Genomic DNA, 15,751 nt, shown 5'->3' on the forward strand with positions numbered 1-15,751 from the left:
ATTGGAAATGTTAAGTAAGGTTCTTCATACTGAAGGGAAATGATACAGATGGAATCTTGATTCTTCAAGAAATAATGAAGAGTATCAGAAATAAATAAGTTTCTGAGTAAATATAAAAAGTGATCTATCAGCTAATTACTTTATTTGGTCCCCCTTTAATTTGATAAAAAACAACTAGGAGCTACTTAATATCAAGAAGAACACCATTCACCAGTTATCTATCCCAGAGAGCAGAACACCACGTACAGGTTATCAATCCCAGGGAAAGACTCTAAATATTTCTTCCCATTGCATCTTGGTATTGCAGTTGCCAAGGACAATAAAAGGCAGCCAAGCACTGAAAGGAGCAACACTTACACAGAGAAGAAACAGAGTGAGATTAACATCAGAAGGGGGCATTAATCCTTCATAGTCAGTGGATCTTTCCCCACAACTGACACAGGGTAATTTACCTATATGTAACCCTTTCAATGCTTCAGGAAGGACCTCTTTCTCTCCTCCACTGGAATCCGAAATACTGAAAGCTGGGGGTATGTCTGAGAGCCATTAAGATACACACTTAAGCTTAACAAAAGAGCACACACTGAGTTTGAAATAGGGAAAAGTATTCACATATAGGGTGGTAAGCCCAGCTTAGGCTGAATGGGCTCTTCATATCTTGGCAAGGAGGTATTCCAGGCCCAAGACCCATTCTTAAGTGGCTGAACGAGAACAAAAGACTGCATGCATGAAGACGTTTCTCTCAATAATTAACTTCCTAAAAATTTAATTTAATTTTTTATTCAGTTATTTAATTTTTTAAATTATTGTTACCAAAGAGTCTAATTATTACACTTATTAGTATTCAGATATTATCACAGGAGCACCTGGGTGGCTCAGTCAGTAGAGCACATGACTCAACCTCAGGGTTGTATGTTTGAAACCCATGTTGGGTTTAGAAATTACTGAAAAATAAAATCTTAAGAAAAAAAAGAGGTTACTCTATCTTCTAGGTTGGATAAGCTGGTTTTAAATGACAAATACACTCTAATGTCCCAATCTCTATAAACCCTTGAATCTCTTTCTCTACATTAAACCAAGGCAGGTCTTGCATTTCTAACTTGTACTGTAGGTCACTTTTGGTTATGTTTTCAACAAGTAGTCAAACAGGGCCCTCTAATTCCTAAAGCTGCAACATTAAGCACAGAATCTTTGCATATTGAACTCATGTCAATAAATTTGGCCTGATCCAATTTTATATTCTTGCCACCATTATTCCACACACTTAGATTCTGTTCCCATACATATTCCTCAGATTTCTGTCTGTATAGGGTAGAAATCTAAAGTAGTTATTTTAGAATGTAGCACATGTCCACATGAGTCTCAGGATCCAAGCTATTCTGGATCTTTGGGGGTTCTGTAAAAATTTTAGGATTGCTTGTCCTACCTCAGTGAAAAATGCTGTGGGTATTTGATAGGGATTGCATTTAATGTCTAGATTTCTTTGGGTACTATAGACATCGTAGCAACATTTCTTCTTCCAATGAGCATGGAATGTTTTTCCATTTCCTTGTGCCCTCTTCAATTTCTCTTGTAAGTGTCCTATAGTTCTCAGAGTACAGATCTTTTACCTCTTTGGTTAGATTATTCCTAGGTATTGTATTTTTTTTTGTTGCAGTTGTGAATGGGATCTATTCTTTGATTAATTTCTCTTTCTGCTGCTTCATTACCAATGTATAGAGGTAAAACAGATTTCGGCACGTTGATTTTATATCCTGTGACTTTAAGGGGGAGTCTTTCAGGTTTTCTCCATAGAGTATCATGCCATCTGCAAATAGTGAAAGTTTGACTTCTTTCTTGCTGATTTGGATTCCTCTTATTTCTTTTTGTTTTCTGATTGCTGAGGCTAAGGCTTCCAGGACTATGACAAATGGTATTGGGAAAACAGGACAGCAACTTTCTTACTTACACCATACAAAAAAATAAATTCAAAATGGATGAAAGATCTAAAAGCAAAATCCTAGAGCAAAACACAGGTGGCAAGCTCTTTGACCTCGACCACAGCAACTTCTTACTAGACATCTTTCTGGAGGAAAGGAGAAAAAAAGTAAAAATGACTATTGGGACTTCATCAAGATAAAAAGCTTCTGTGCAGCAAAGGAAACAATCAACAAAACTAAAAGGAAAGCTATGGAATATGAAAGGACATTTGCAAATGACATATCTGATAAAGGGCTAATATCCAAAATCTATAAGGAACTCAATACCCCAAAAATAAATAATCTAGTCCAGAAATGGGAAGAATACATGAACAGACATTTCTCCAAAGAAGACATACAAATGGCAAACAGACACATGAAAAAGTGCTCAACATCACTTGACATCAGGGAAATACAAATCAAAACCACAATGAGATACCATCTCACCTCTCTCAGAATGGCTTAGATTAACAACAAAGGAAACCACAGATGTTGGTGAGGATGTGAAGAAAAGGGAACCCTCTTACACTGTTGATGGGAATGCAAATTGGTGCAGCCACTCTGGAAAGCAGAGTGGACGTTCCTCAAAAAGTTAAAAATAGAAATATGTTGTGACTCAGAAATTGCATTAGTAGGCATTTACACAATATAAACATATTGTGTAAAATATATTTTACACAATTTGATCAGGCCAAATTTATTTATATATAAAAATACAGATTCAAAGGGGCAATTTCATCCAATGTTTATAGCTGCATTATCAACAATAGCCATATTATGGAAAGAGCCCAAATGTCCATCAACTGAAAAATTGATAAAGAAGATGTGGTACAGATATATACAATGGAATAACACTCAGCCATCAAAAAGAATGAAATCTTTCCATCTGCAATGATGTGGATGGATCTGGGGTGTATTATGGTAAGCAAAATGTCAGTCAGAGAAAGACAGAGACCATATAATATCAATCATATGTGGAATTTAAGAAACAAAACCGATGAACATAGGGGAAAGAAAAGAAAGTCTCTTAACTATAGAGAACAGACAGAAGATTGATGGAGGGGAGGTAGGCAGGGATGGCTTAAATGGGTGATGAGTATTAAGGAGGGCAATTGTATTGAGCACTGGGTGTTATATGTAAGTGATGAATCATTAATTTCTACTCCTGAAACTAATATTACACTATATATTAACTAGAATTTAAATAAAAACTTGAAACATGAATGAAAAAAATCTCTGCTCTCCATGTTGAAAATGGTTTAATATAGTTAATCTTTCACTATTGGGAATAGTGCTATATAGGGGCTCTGAGTTGATTTCAATTGTTGGCAGATTGAGCACTCAACATGGTAGTAGTCAGATAAGCCTTGATGAAGGGAAAGCCCATGTTCTTGAGCTAATGTCATTATATCTGTCCTTGCTAATATGACTACTTTGTACGTGAGTCTACTGAGCAAGCATGTAGGTGGGTTGGGAAAAAGATGACTCACCTCTACTGAGAATGTTATCCTCTCCATGTGATTAACAAGAGAAACAGTCTTTATATTAAGTGTCATTTCATGAGTATTCCCATAAAATGTATATGTCTTCACAGTTTACCTCATTCTGAGGGATTTGTTCATATGCTTCTTCCTCAGATCCTCTTTTTTTTTTTTTATTTTAATAGGCTCTTTGCCAACATGAGGCTTGAACTCACAACCATGAGATCATGACTCACATGTTCTACCTACTGAGCCAGCCAGGCACCTTACATGCCCTTGTTAGCAATATTCCAGCTTCATTTCCTCTAAGTTCCTTGACCATCAATTTAAATCATTGGCCACTGTGAAGTGGTATCACTTCATATTTCTTGTCATCTCTCTTTCTAGACAGAAGAGACAACCAGATTTGTGGCTCAGAATCCTGCCCACTAGGATTAATTTTCCTCAGTGTCCTTCAAGGCCAATCCTGAGTGGGGCTATAATGTAGTATCAATTTACCCTGGCTAGTGCCAGAGTTTCTTGTGGAACTATCTGTAAAGTAGTTTCTAATTTTTTCTTCTTCAGCAAATTGGCCTTGAAGAACATCATGTAAGGCCATTCATTTGTGTTGAGGAAGTAGTGTAGTAAAGTAAGGTGTTTGAAAGTCTGAATCACTTGCTGATGTCACTAATTTGGGCCTTCAGGAGTATTTGGAGCCTGATATTGTATATATCACTTCCACTTGATTATCACTTCCACTTGATTATGAGGTGCTATTTCACCTACATTTGTAGCATGGTAGATCAGAGAACACATAGTTCATATAAATAGCTAAAATCATATTGTTTGTATCCCATTCTAATGATCAGTCTTATGGCAACCCAGAAATAGCCAGAAGCTATTTCTCAAAGGGATAAGAGTTATTATCTTCAGAAGAGAGCATGGCTTTGCTCTAAATTCTAGGGGATTGGCACTGTGATTCTCCTACTGGAGCCTCAAGGGTTTTATATGGCAGCCCATACACCACAGATCCTTCAAACCACATTAAATTGTTTTTTTCAGAAGGTCTGAGAACTGACTGGGTGAGGCTAACTCTCCATTATAATGATGCTATTAACGATTTTAGTTACTGGACTTTGGATTTTTCATTATATTGAACAGTAAGATGCCCATTCATTTCAGATCTAGAGACAATGTGATCATTTAATCATTGCCAAAGATCTCTATAGATTAAAATATTCTGATTTCTGTGAAACCACATGACCTCTACCACTTTAGAATCCCACTATCCCCACTGAAATAAGGGAGCCCATTTCAGTGATGCCCTCTCCTGGTGTCATTCCCAGGCTGCAGAGGACAGCCACTACAAGCTTTTATAAAGATGGTGGTGCTCTCTTTATCAATGCATTTTGCAGGAAATTTTGGTAAAGGGATTGTACTCTGCTGTCTCCTTGAGTACTTTGTGGGTCTAGGTTAAGATGGTCATATAAAATAAATCCATCCAACATTTTTATTTCCCTGAAGCTTTGAATCCCACCTTTTACATTTTGTCAGGAATATCTTGGCATCAGAATTTTATTGCATGTAGTCCATCAATGAGTGTAGGTTTCAGTCAACCAACCAAATAACCTGTTGAAGCCCCTCCCAGCTGCTCAAGATAATACACTGAATCCAAAATTTCTAGGAAATTGCACCCATGTAAATATATTCAAAATGATCCAGCAATATGTTCTATCCTTTTTGATCTAGCACCTTATGAATCCATAGTCATACATATTCTCAAGGCTTTTACCAATGAAAAAATGATAAAATCTTAACAATTTATTTTGTGTGAGCATTATAACCTCCTGGGTTATATTTTGTGCTATTAACCTGGGGTATTCTAGAATTGGGCCTCAATTAAGAGTCTGTAGATAATGAAGGATGGTAGGTGAACATCTTAAAAGAGAATTGGCATTACTTGTAAGACAATCATCTTAGGTGAGATCATTATAGGGTTTCAACTAAGGGAAAGTTAGTCTCCTCAGATAGGGGAGGAGGGGCTACTTCTGATGGCAGAGAAATTTAATGAAGATTTAGGTGTTCAAGTTCTAAGATTTGCCCAAATCCACTATATTTTTCCCATTCTAGTGATCAGAGTCCAAATCATTCCCAAGTCAGTGTCCTAACTGCTACGTGAGAGACCTGGAGAAGTGGTGGATTTACAAATTACTTTGTAATCATGCAACCCACAAAATCAGATTTTTGTTCTGAATTAAGCCTCATCAGTTTTGAGAGATAAAAGATTTCCTGGTTGTTTGACCTTGCCTTGAGTGAGGAATTTAAATACTTGAGCCTGTCATTTTCTTCCTATAAACCTCCCATTGCAATCAGTAATGCAGTCAGTAAACAATTTTGTAGTCTTCATTCCCACCACAAAGGTCAATTGTAGTATTGTATCAGTAATTTGGTATTTCAATGTCTGGTTTCCAATAGACATTTTATTTCAGACAATGTTGATAATTTTAAGGAGTCATTTTGTCATTGCACACTATGAATGATTGGATTTCCCATTTTCCCTTGGCTATGATGTCATCAAAATATTTAAACTCATCAGATCAGATATACAATCCAGACTTCCGCCTTTTTTTCATTTTAAGAAAGGGAGGTGGGGCAGACAGAATCATAAGCAGGTTCTATGGCTAGTACAGAGCCCAACATGGGGCTCAATCACACAACCCTGAGATCATGACCTGAGCCAAAATTTAGAGTCAGATGCTTAACCAACTGAGCCACACAGGCACCCCTTGACTTCCATCTCTGAGGGTCAGTTTCTTTGAATGACTTTGATGTAAAATGCTGTAGCTAACAGAGGAAATAAGGTGTTCACAGAAGAAATAAAAAACTAATGTAAATATTTCAACCTAGAGGGATTTAACACAAGAAATAGGTGATAAAAGTGTTGGAAAAGTTGGGAGAACAGAAAAGGGGAAGGAAGGTTGCACTACCCTTTTTATGAAAGTCTCTACCCTCCCTATAGAGAGACACTCATTTCATACCTGTGTGACCTTATGTTTCAAGAACAGCTGTTACAGGAGACTGTAAACACAAGCTAATGTCACCCAGAAATCTGTTTCTGCCAGTTCAGTACTAGTCTGCCACTGCTACCAGATCCAGAAGAAGAAAATTTCTTCTATATTCTCTTCCTAATCTCTTGTGTATAATTCTTATACTGGCAAAATTTGTAATGGAACCTGTGTTATCAAGGGAGCCTAGGAAATAACCTTTCCAGGATTTCAGCCACTATGATGTGGAGAGAACGTAGAAGGACTGAGATGGTGCTGAGAACTAACACAAAATATCTGACCCAACATGACTTTGCAAAGTGGAAATAGAGTACTTGTGGAAAGAGAGGAGAGAAAGATGAATTTTAGGAGCTGGTATATAGGAATTGAGGATCTGGATATGGACTCTAAAACTATGATTTATAAATACCTTAGATGTCTATAACACCAAGTACTATATGCTGGCTAACTGAAGAGGAGGAGGAGGAGGAGAGAAAGAAAGGAAGGAAGGAAGGAAGGAAGGAAGGAAGGAAGGAAGGAAGGAAGGAAGGAAGGAAAAGAAAAGAAGGAAAGGCAGAAGTTAAAAGGAAATCTTAGAAATTTTTCATACCTGTTTGGAAGACAGCTGATTTAGACACTAATATTGCCAGGAATCACATACCCTCCAGCCAGCTTCCTCAGGGCACTCTTGACCTCCTTGTTTCTCAGGCTGTATATGATGGGGTTCAACATAGGGGTTATAACACAGAAAAGCACAGAGACGAGAATATCCATGTCTAGTGAGTAACCTTCTCTGGGTCTGTCATAGTTGAAGTTGGCCATTCCATAAAAGACCACAACCACGGTAAGGTGGGATGCACAGGTAGAGAAGGCCTTGCTCCTACCCTGAGCAGAGGGAATCCTAAGAATGGCAGAGATGATGAGTATGTAGGACACTCCAGTAAACAGGCAGGGACTCAGGCCAATGGTGGCACTGGCCACATGGAGCACAGATTCATTCAGAGAGGTGTCTGAGCAGGAGAGCTTCAGGAGCAGTGGAATGTCACAGAGAAAGTGGCTGATTTGGTTGGGTCCACAGAGTGTGAGTGTGGCTGCCAGTACCGTGTGTGTCACAGAATTCGCCAGTCCACACAGCCAGGACCCAGTCACCAAAAAAACACAGACCTTCACACTCATGAGGACTGGATATTGAAGAGGGTGGCAAATGGCTACATAGCGGTCATATGCCATAGCAGCCAATAAGACACATTCAGTGCCAGCACATGTCACGAGGAAGAAAATCTGGGAAAGGCAGCCCTCATATGAAATGGTCTTCTTCTCCCGGAAGAAGTTCACCAGCATGACTGGAATGGTGGTGGATGTATAGCAGATGTCTAAGAAACTCAGGTTGCTGAGGAAATAATACATTGGAGTGTGGAGAGCAAGACTGATTCTAGTGGCTGTTATTATGAGCATGTTCCCTGCAAGTGTTGTCAGGTAAATGACTGAGAAAACCAGGAAAAACAAACCCTGTAGTTTGGGGTGGTTGGAAAATCCCAAGAAGATGAATTCTGTCACGTCTGTTTGATTGTTCATTTCAAATGGTGTCATAGCTACAAAACAATGAGGAAAAAAAGAAAAGCCATAATGAGAATGTACAAAGAGTGCCCTAAATTGGCACGTTAACCTATAAGGTTACATCAAATAATGTTGGATATAGAATGGTCTGGACTGTGGATGGAGGTGTGTAGGAAAGTCTTCAGAGAAATCACAACTTCTCACTCAACAAATCCAGCCAGTTCAGGCCCAGGGACTGCCTATGGATTTACATCACTGCTGGTGGGTGAAAAAAATAATGGAGATTTGGTCAAAACCTTCAATAAACTGATAATCCTTATCTTAAAGCTCATCTAGTTCTATATCTGCTAAATCTGCCTCCTAACATTGCATGCTTCACTGCATTAAATTCTTTTTTTGTAAATACTTTATTTTTTAAGTAATAAAATTTAATTGTGAGAAATTTAAAAAATGTAGAAAGAAATAAAGAATAGAACAACTCACAGAATCAATTTTTCAGTGTATTCCATTCTAGTCTCTTTTTCTATATATGAATCTTGATCTCTACTTATGGGCTTAAAATATTGGGAGCACAAATTCCTACAAATGCATTTTATTCTATCACACAAAATAAATTTAATATTTTCCTTATAATTAAATGTTAGATTGCTTCCATTCCCTTTGCTAGTATAAACTCTAGAATGAAATTTTTCATACAGAATTATTTGTGAACATCTCTGATTTCTTCAGAATAAAATTATATTCATTTGTTTTATGTAAATTGATCTCATTTTTCTCAATGAGAACATTTGCCTTTTAGGATTTATAAGACATAAGAAATTTTAAACAGTCATATATAATTAGGTAATTTTCCTCATTAAAGTAAACTTTAGTAATCCAAAATTTATCCTCAGTCAAATTTTACATATATTCTGAAAATATAATTAATATAAGTACCAATTTTCTGTTAAATTATCCATTCCAATGCAAGGCTAGTTCAATATTCAAGAGGCCAATCAATATAATTTACCACATTAACAGACTAAATAAGAAAGTACATTATTATCTTAATAAAGGCAGAAAAATCATTTGATAAAATTCAGTTTCCATTCATGATAGAAACTATCAGTAGAGTAGGGATAGACATGGACTTTCTAAACTGGTAAAGGGCATTGAGCACATATTATGTGCCTGGCACATGATTTGATTTATATTACTTCTTCCAACAACCATAACATGGGCACCATTAATATCAGACTACAATGAGGAAACTAAGGAACTGAACTCAGCTAATTTAACCATTGTCTCCATCTAGTAAGCAGCAGACATAACATACATCTAATTTGTTTGCTTTGAGTTTAACATACTCTTTTTTCCTACTTTCTCAAGGTGGAAGATTGGGTTAGGATTTTAGACATAAGCTTTTCTTTTTCTTTCTTTCTTTCTTTCTTTTTTTTTTTTGATATTTAAACTTTATTTTTTCAGTGTTCCAAGACTCATTGTTTATGCATCACACCCAGTGCTCCATGCAATGCATGCCCTCCATAATACCCACCACCAGGCTCACCCAACCTCCCTTCCAAAACCCTCAGTTTGTTTCTCAGAGTCCAGAGTCTCTCATGGTTCATCTCCCCCTTCAATTTCCCCGAGCTTCCTTCTCCTCTCCTTCACCCAAAGTCCTATGTGTTATTCCTTATGCTCCACAGTAAGTGAAACCATATGATATTTGACTCTCTCTGCTTGACTTATTTCACTCAGCATAATCTAAGTCTTAAATGGTATAAGTTTCCCTCTAAACCGTATTTCAGTTGTATCCCACAAATTTTGATATACTGTGTTTTAATTTTTATTCAGTTCAAATGCTTTTTCACTTAAGACTTTGTTTTTGTTCTATGAGTTATTTGAAAGTATATTGATAAAGGCTACATGTTATTTAATTCCACCAGTATGAAATGTCCAGAATAGGCAAATCTATAGGACAAAAAGATTACTAGTTTCTCAGGTCTGGGGGCAGGGGGAGTGGCTGCTAACAGGTATAGTTTTTAGGTGATGAAAATGTTCTGGAATTATGTAGTGGTTATGGGGAGAGTTGTACAACTGTGAATAGACTAAAAATCAATGGATCATACACTTTAAATTGGTGATTTCATGGTTTGTGAATTGTATTTTGAAAAAGTTGTTATAAAAATTTTAAAAAGGTGAGCACCTGGGTGGCTCAGTCATTAAGCATCAGGCTCCCTGCTCAGCTGGTGGCTGGCTTCCCCCCTTCCCACTCCCCCTTCTCTTGCTGTCTCTCTCTCTGTGTCAAATAAATAAATAAAATCTTTTAAAAAAAGAAAAAAAAAGAATGTATATTGGTTAATATTTAAATATTTTGGGATTTTTCAAATTATCTGTTAGTGTTATTTCATTATGTTCAAAGAATATGTCTTGTATGACATTTATTATTATTTTTTTAAAATTTTTATTTATTTGACAGAGAGACAGAGAGAGTGCACACAAGCAGAGGGAGTGGCAGGGAAAGGGAGAAGCAGGCTCCCTACTGAGCAGGAGCCTGATCCATGGATCATAACCTGAGCTGAAGGCAGATGTTTAACCAACTGAGCAACCAGGTACCCCATTTGTTATTTTAAATTTAAATTTTTTATAGTTTAGAATATTATCTATCTTAGTAAATGTTCCATGTACACTTGAGTAGAGTATATATTCTGGTTTTGTGAGGTTGTTATTATATAAATGTTAATTAAATTAAGTTAGTTGACTGTTTTCAGGTCATCTATATCCTTACTAATATTCTGCTTACTTGTTCTCTTAGTTAATGAGAAAGGAGAGTTGACGTCTCCAACTATAATTGTGCATTTATCTATTTCTCCTTTCACATCTATCAGTTTTTGCCTCATGTAATTTGAAGCTCTTTTTCAGAAATATACACATTAAGGATTATTATATCTTCTCAGAGATTTGATTTCTATTTTTTTAAAGATCTTATTTATTTGAAAGAGAGAGAGAGCATGTGCACATGCAGGGGGCAGGGGCAGAAGAAGGGGGCAGAGAGGGAGAATGTTATCTATTTGTTCCACTTACTCCTTGTTTCTTGTTCTCTCTCTTTCTGTCTCTGTATGCTTAAGTGAGCATTTTTTATGATTTTTTTAAAATCGCATTTATATATTTCTTGTTTTACCTTTCGGTAAACTTTTCTGAATGTCACCCTAGGAATGACAAAATACATAGCAAATAATATGAGTCTACCTTCATATTATATACCACTTCAGTGTGGTTGTAAGACCTTATATTTCTAATTTCTCCCTTGCTCCCTTTTTTGCTATCATAGTCACATATTTTACTTTTACATATGTTATGAACATACACTACATTATTGCAATTTTTCATTTAAAATGTCAACTTTGAGAATTAAAAATAAAAGTGAGTTTTTCTATTTTTCTATGGTTGTCATAATAAGTTACCACAAACCTGATGACTTGAAACAAACAAACCAAAATATTCACTCACAATTCTGGAGGCTTACAAGTCTGAAGTCAAGGGATCAGCAGGGTCATCCTCCCTCTGAAGGCTCTAGAGAAGAATCATTTTTTTTCCCCTTCATAGTTTCCAGTGTCTACTGGAAATTCTTGGTGTTCCTTGGCTTGTAGCTACATGGCTTCAGTCTTCGCCTCTTATCACATGGTTTTTCCCCTATGTGTATCTCTGTGTGTCCTTTCTTTTTCTTATAAGGACACCAGTCTTGGAATTTAGGGCCCACACTAAATCAGTATTACATTAATTTAAACAATTACATCTTCAAAGACTCTATTTCCAAATAAGGTCAAATTCTGATGTTCTCAACAGACATGAATTTTGGGGAGATTATACTCAACCTATTACATTTACCTTCACTTAATGCATTTTTAATTCTTAACTCCTTTTATAAAGATCCAGGTTTCTGACTGGATCATAATCCTTTTCTCTGAAGAGTTTTCATTAACATTTATATTACAATATGTCTGCTGGCAAAGCACCCCTTCAGTTTTTGCTTGTCTGAAAAAAAATGTATATATATATTTTTTTAATTTATTTATTATTATTTTTTTTTATTTCCAGCATAACAGTATTCATTATTTTTGCACCACACCCCGTGCTCCATGCAATCCGTGCCCTCTATGTATATTTCTTTTAATATTTGAAGGCTATCTTTTGAGTTGACAGGTTTTTCAAAGCACTTTAAAAATGCCACACTACTGTCTTCTTACTTGCATACTTTCTGATGAGAAGTCTGCTGTAATTCTTATTCATGGGTCTTTGTCAGGTTGGGTTTTTCCCCTCTAGCTGCCTGCAAAATTTCCTTTCTGTATTGATTTATAGCAGTTTGGATATAATATGCCTAGGGTTTTGCTTTGTATTAATCCTGCTTAGTGTTCTTGAACTTCTAAATCTGTCATAAAATTTTGGAAAATTCACAGCCATTGCTTCTTCAATACACACACACACACACACACACACACTCTCACACACTCACACACTTACATATTCTGTTTATTCTCTCTCTTCCTTCCAGGATTCTAATAATGTATATGTTAAACAGTTTGATACTATGCCATAACTCTTGGATGCTTCATTATTTTTCCCTTTTTTACCTTTTTTCCCCCTTGTATTTTGATGTGGGTATTTTCTATAGACCTCTCTTTAAGGTAATCAATTCTTTCTTCAGCTGTGTCAAGTCTACTAATAAAATTGTTAAAGGCAATTTTCATCTTTATTGTCATGTTTTTTATTTCTCACATTTCCACTTGATCATTACTTACAGATTCCTTCTCTTTTCTGAAATTAACTGTCTGTTCTTATATTTTGTTTACTTTTTCTATTAAAATGTCTACCCATTAATCATCATCTTAAATTCTTTGGTAGTTTTAATCTCTCTCTCATATCTGGATCTGGTTCTGATATAAACATTAGTATAAAGACTGTCTTTTCAGAATGTATTTTTTTCTTTTCTTTTTCTTTTTTTTTTTGGTAAGCATTATACCTTTTTGTTGAAAGCTAGGTACATAGAATAGTAAATACTGAAATATAAATTTATTGGCTTGGAAATGAACATATCTTTCCTTATACTAAACCTTTAGTGTGAGGGTTAATATAGTAACCAGCTGGATTGAGTTTGACTCTGTTTTTCCTACAGTCATCCTGAGTGCACTAAAGGCTTCAAATTACTCTGATGATACTTTGTCTTTAGGGTATGGACTAGTGTGCCCACATTTCTGCTCTCTCTTAGCTTTGTGTTTTCCATTTTCCCTATTCTCTAATCTATTTCTTCAAGATCTCCTAGCTGTAATCCACTGTTATTTTTACTTGATGGTTATTAGAAGTCTGGTGGGGAACAAGGATGAGGTATTCTTTGATGTTCTGGTTAACCCTTAATCATAGGTACTGTGAATCTGGGTCTTGGTAGTATGGTAGTCTCTTCAATAAATGGTGCTGGGAAAATTGGACAGCTATGTGTAGAGGAATGAAAGTCAACCATTCTCTTACACCATACACAAAGATAAACTCTAAACAGATAAAAGACCTCAACGTGAGGCAGGAATCCATCAGAATCCTAGAGAAGAACATAGGCAGTAGCTTCTTTGACATTGGCTACAGCAACTTCTTTCAAGATATGTCTCCAAAGGCAAAAATGAACTTTTGGGACTTCAAGATCAAAAGCTTCTGCACAGCAAAGGAAACAGACAGGAAAATCTTCAAGATCAAAAGCTTCTGCATAGCAAAGGAAACAGGGAGATTCAAATCAAAACATTGAGATACCACTTAAACCAGTTAGAATGGCCAAAATTAACAAGACAGTAAACAACAAGTGGAGAGGATGTAGAGAAAGGGGAACCCTCTTAAACTTTTTATGGGAATGCAAGTTGGTGCAGCCATTTTGGAAAACAGTGTGGAGATTCCTTAAGAAATTAAAAATAGAGCTTCCCTATGACCCTGCAATTGCACTACTGGGTATTTACCCGAAGATATAGATGTCGTGAAAAGAAGGGCCATCTGTACCCCAATGTTCATAGCAGCAATGGCTACAGTCACCAAACTGTGGAAAGAATCACGACACCCTTCAATGGATGAATGGATAAAGAAGATATGGTCCATATATACAGTGGATTATTATGCCTCTATCAGAAAGGATGAATACCCAACTTTTCTATCAACATGGATGGGACTGGAAGAGATTATGCTGAATGAAATAAGTCAAGCAGAGAGAGTAAATTATCATATGGTTTCACTTACTGTGGAGCATAAGGAATAACATGGAAGACACTGGGAGATGGAGAGGAGAAGTGAGTTGCAGGGAAATCGGAGTGGGAGATTAGCCATGAGAGACTGTGGACTCTGAGAAACAAACTGAGGGTTTTGGAGGGAAGGAGAGTGGGGAGTTGGATGAGCCTGGTGGTGGGTATTATGGAAGGCATGTATTGCATGGAGCACTGGGTGTGGTGCATATACAATGAATTTTGGAACACTGAAAAAAAAATTAAATTAAAAAATACTGATTCAGGGTGCCTGGGTGGCTCAGTGGGTTAAACCGCTGCCTTCGGCTCAGGTCATGATCTCAGCGTCCTGGGATCGAGTCCCGCATCGGGCTCTCTGCTCAGCAGGGAGCCTGCTTCCCTCTCTCTCTCTCTGCCTCCCTCTCTGTCTACTTGTGATCTCTGTCAAATAAATAAATAAAATCTTTAAAAAAAATACTGATTCAAAGGAATACATGTACCCTAGTATTTACAACAGCATTATCAACAATAGCCAAATTATGGAAGGAGCCCAAATGTCCATTAACTGATGAATGGATAAAGATGTGGTATATAGGTAGATATAGTTATAGATATAGATGGATATAGATATAGATAGATAGGTATAGATAGATATAGATAGATATAGTTGACTCATTCATTCTTTAGTAGGATGCTTTTTAACCTTCATGAATTTGTGTTCCTTCCAAATTTCCTCTTGTGATTGAGTTCAAGTTTAAAGCATTGTAGTCTGAAAATATGCATGGTATAGTCTCAATCTTTTTGTACTGGTTGATACCTTATTTGACCAGTATGTGATTTATTCTGGAGAATATTCCATGTGCATTCAAGAAGAATTTGTATTATATTGCTTTAGGATGGAGTGCTCTGAATAGATCTGTGAAGTCCATCTGGTCCAGTGTGTCATTCAAAGCCCTTGTTTCCTTTTTGATCTACTACTTAGATGATCTGTCCATGTCTGTGATTGGGGTGTTAAATTCTCATATTATTGTATTATTATCAATGTGACTTTTAAATTTTGTTATTAATTGGATTATTGGAATTTAACAATAAAATGTATGCTCCCTTCCCTTGCTCTTCAGATTCTGGGACTCCTGTTATCTGGATATTATTTTGCTCTATGGTATCACTGATTTTTGAAGTCTCCCTTCATGATCTAGGAGTTGTTTTTCTCTCTTTTTCTCAGCTTCCTTATTTTCCATCATTTTGTCTTCTATGTCACTATGACTCTCTCTTCTGCCTCATTTATCCTTGCTGGTGGAGCCATCATTTTTTATAGCATCTCAGTAATAGCATTTTTAATTCTGGCTTGATGAGACTTTATTTCTTCTATTTCTATAGTAAGGGATTCTCTAGTGTTTTCTGTTTTTTTAAAGCCCAGCTAGTGTCTTTATAGTCATTGTTTTGAATTCTAGCCCTGACATCTTACTTATCTCCTTATTGATTGGATCCCTGGCAGTGAG

At 36.4% G+C, this 15,751-nt stretch overlaps 1 protein-coding gene across 1 annotated transcript; it reads right to left on the reverse strand.

The window, feature by feature from the left end:
- Positions 1-7,092: 7,092 nt before the first annotated feature.
- On the reverse strand, positions 7,093-8,052 carry LOC116567367 (olfactory receptor 5V1-like). The gene has a single exon (XM_032302377.1). It carries the CDS (start codon positions 8,050-8,052, stop codon positions 7,093-7,095), a length of 960 nt encoding a protein of 319 aa, XP_032158268.1.
- Positions 8,053-15,751: the final 7,699 nt, after the last annotated feature.

This window comes from Mustela erminea, chromosome 10 (genome assembly GCF_009829155.1).
Source record: "Mustela erminea isolate mMusErm1 chromosome 10, mMusErm1.Pri, whole genome shotgun sequence".
In the NCBI taxonomy this organism is placed as follows: domain Eukaryota; kingdom Metazoa; phylum Chordata; class Mammalia; order Carnivora; family Mustelidae; genus Mustela; species Mustela erminea.

Coding starts and splice junctions, on each gene's coding strand:
- LOC116567367 (XM_032302377.1), bottom strand. CDS start 8,052: ATGACACCATTTGAAATGAACAATCAAACAGACGTGACAGAATTCATC.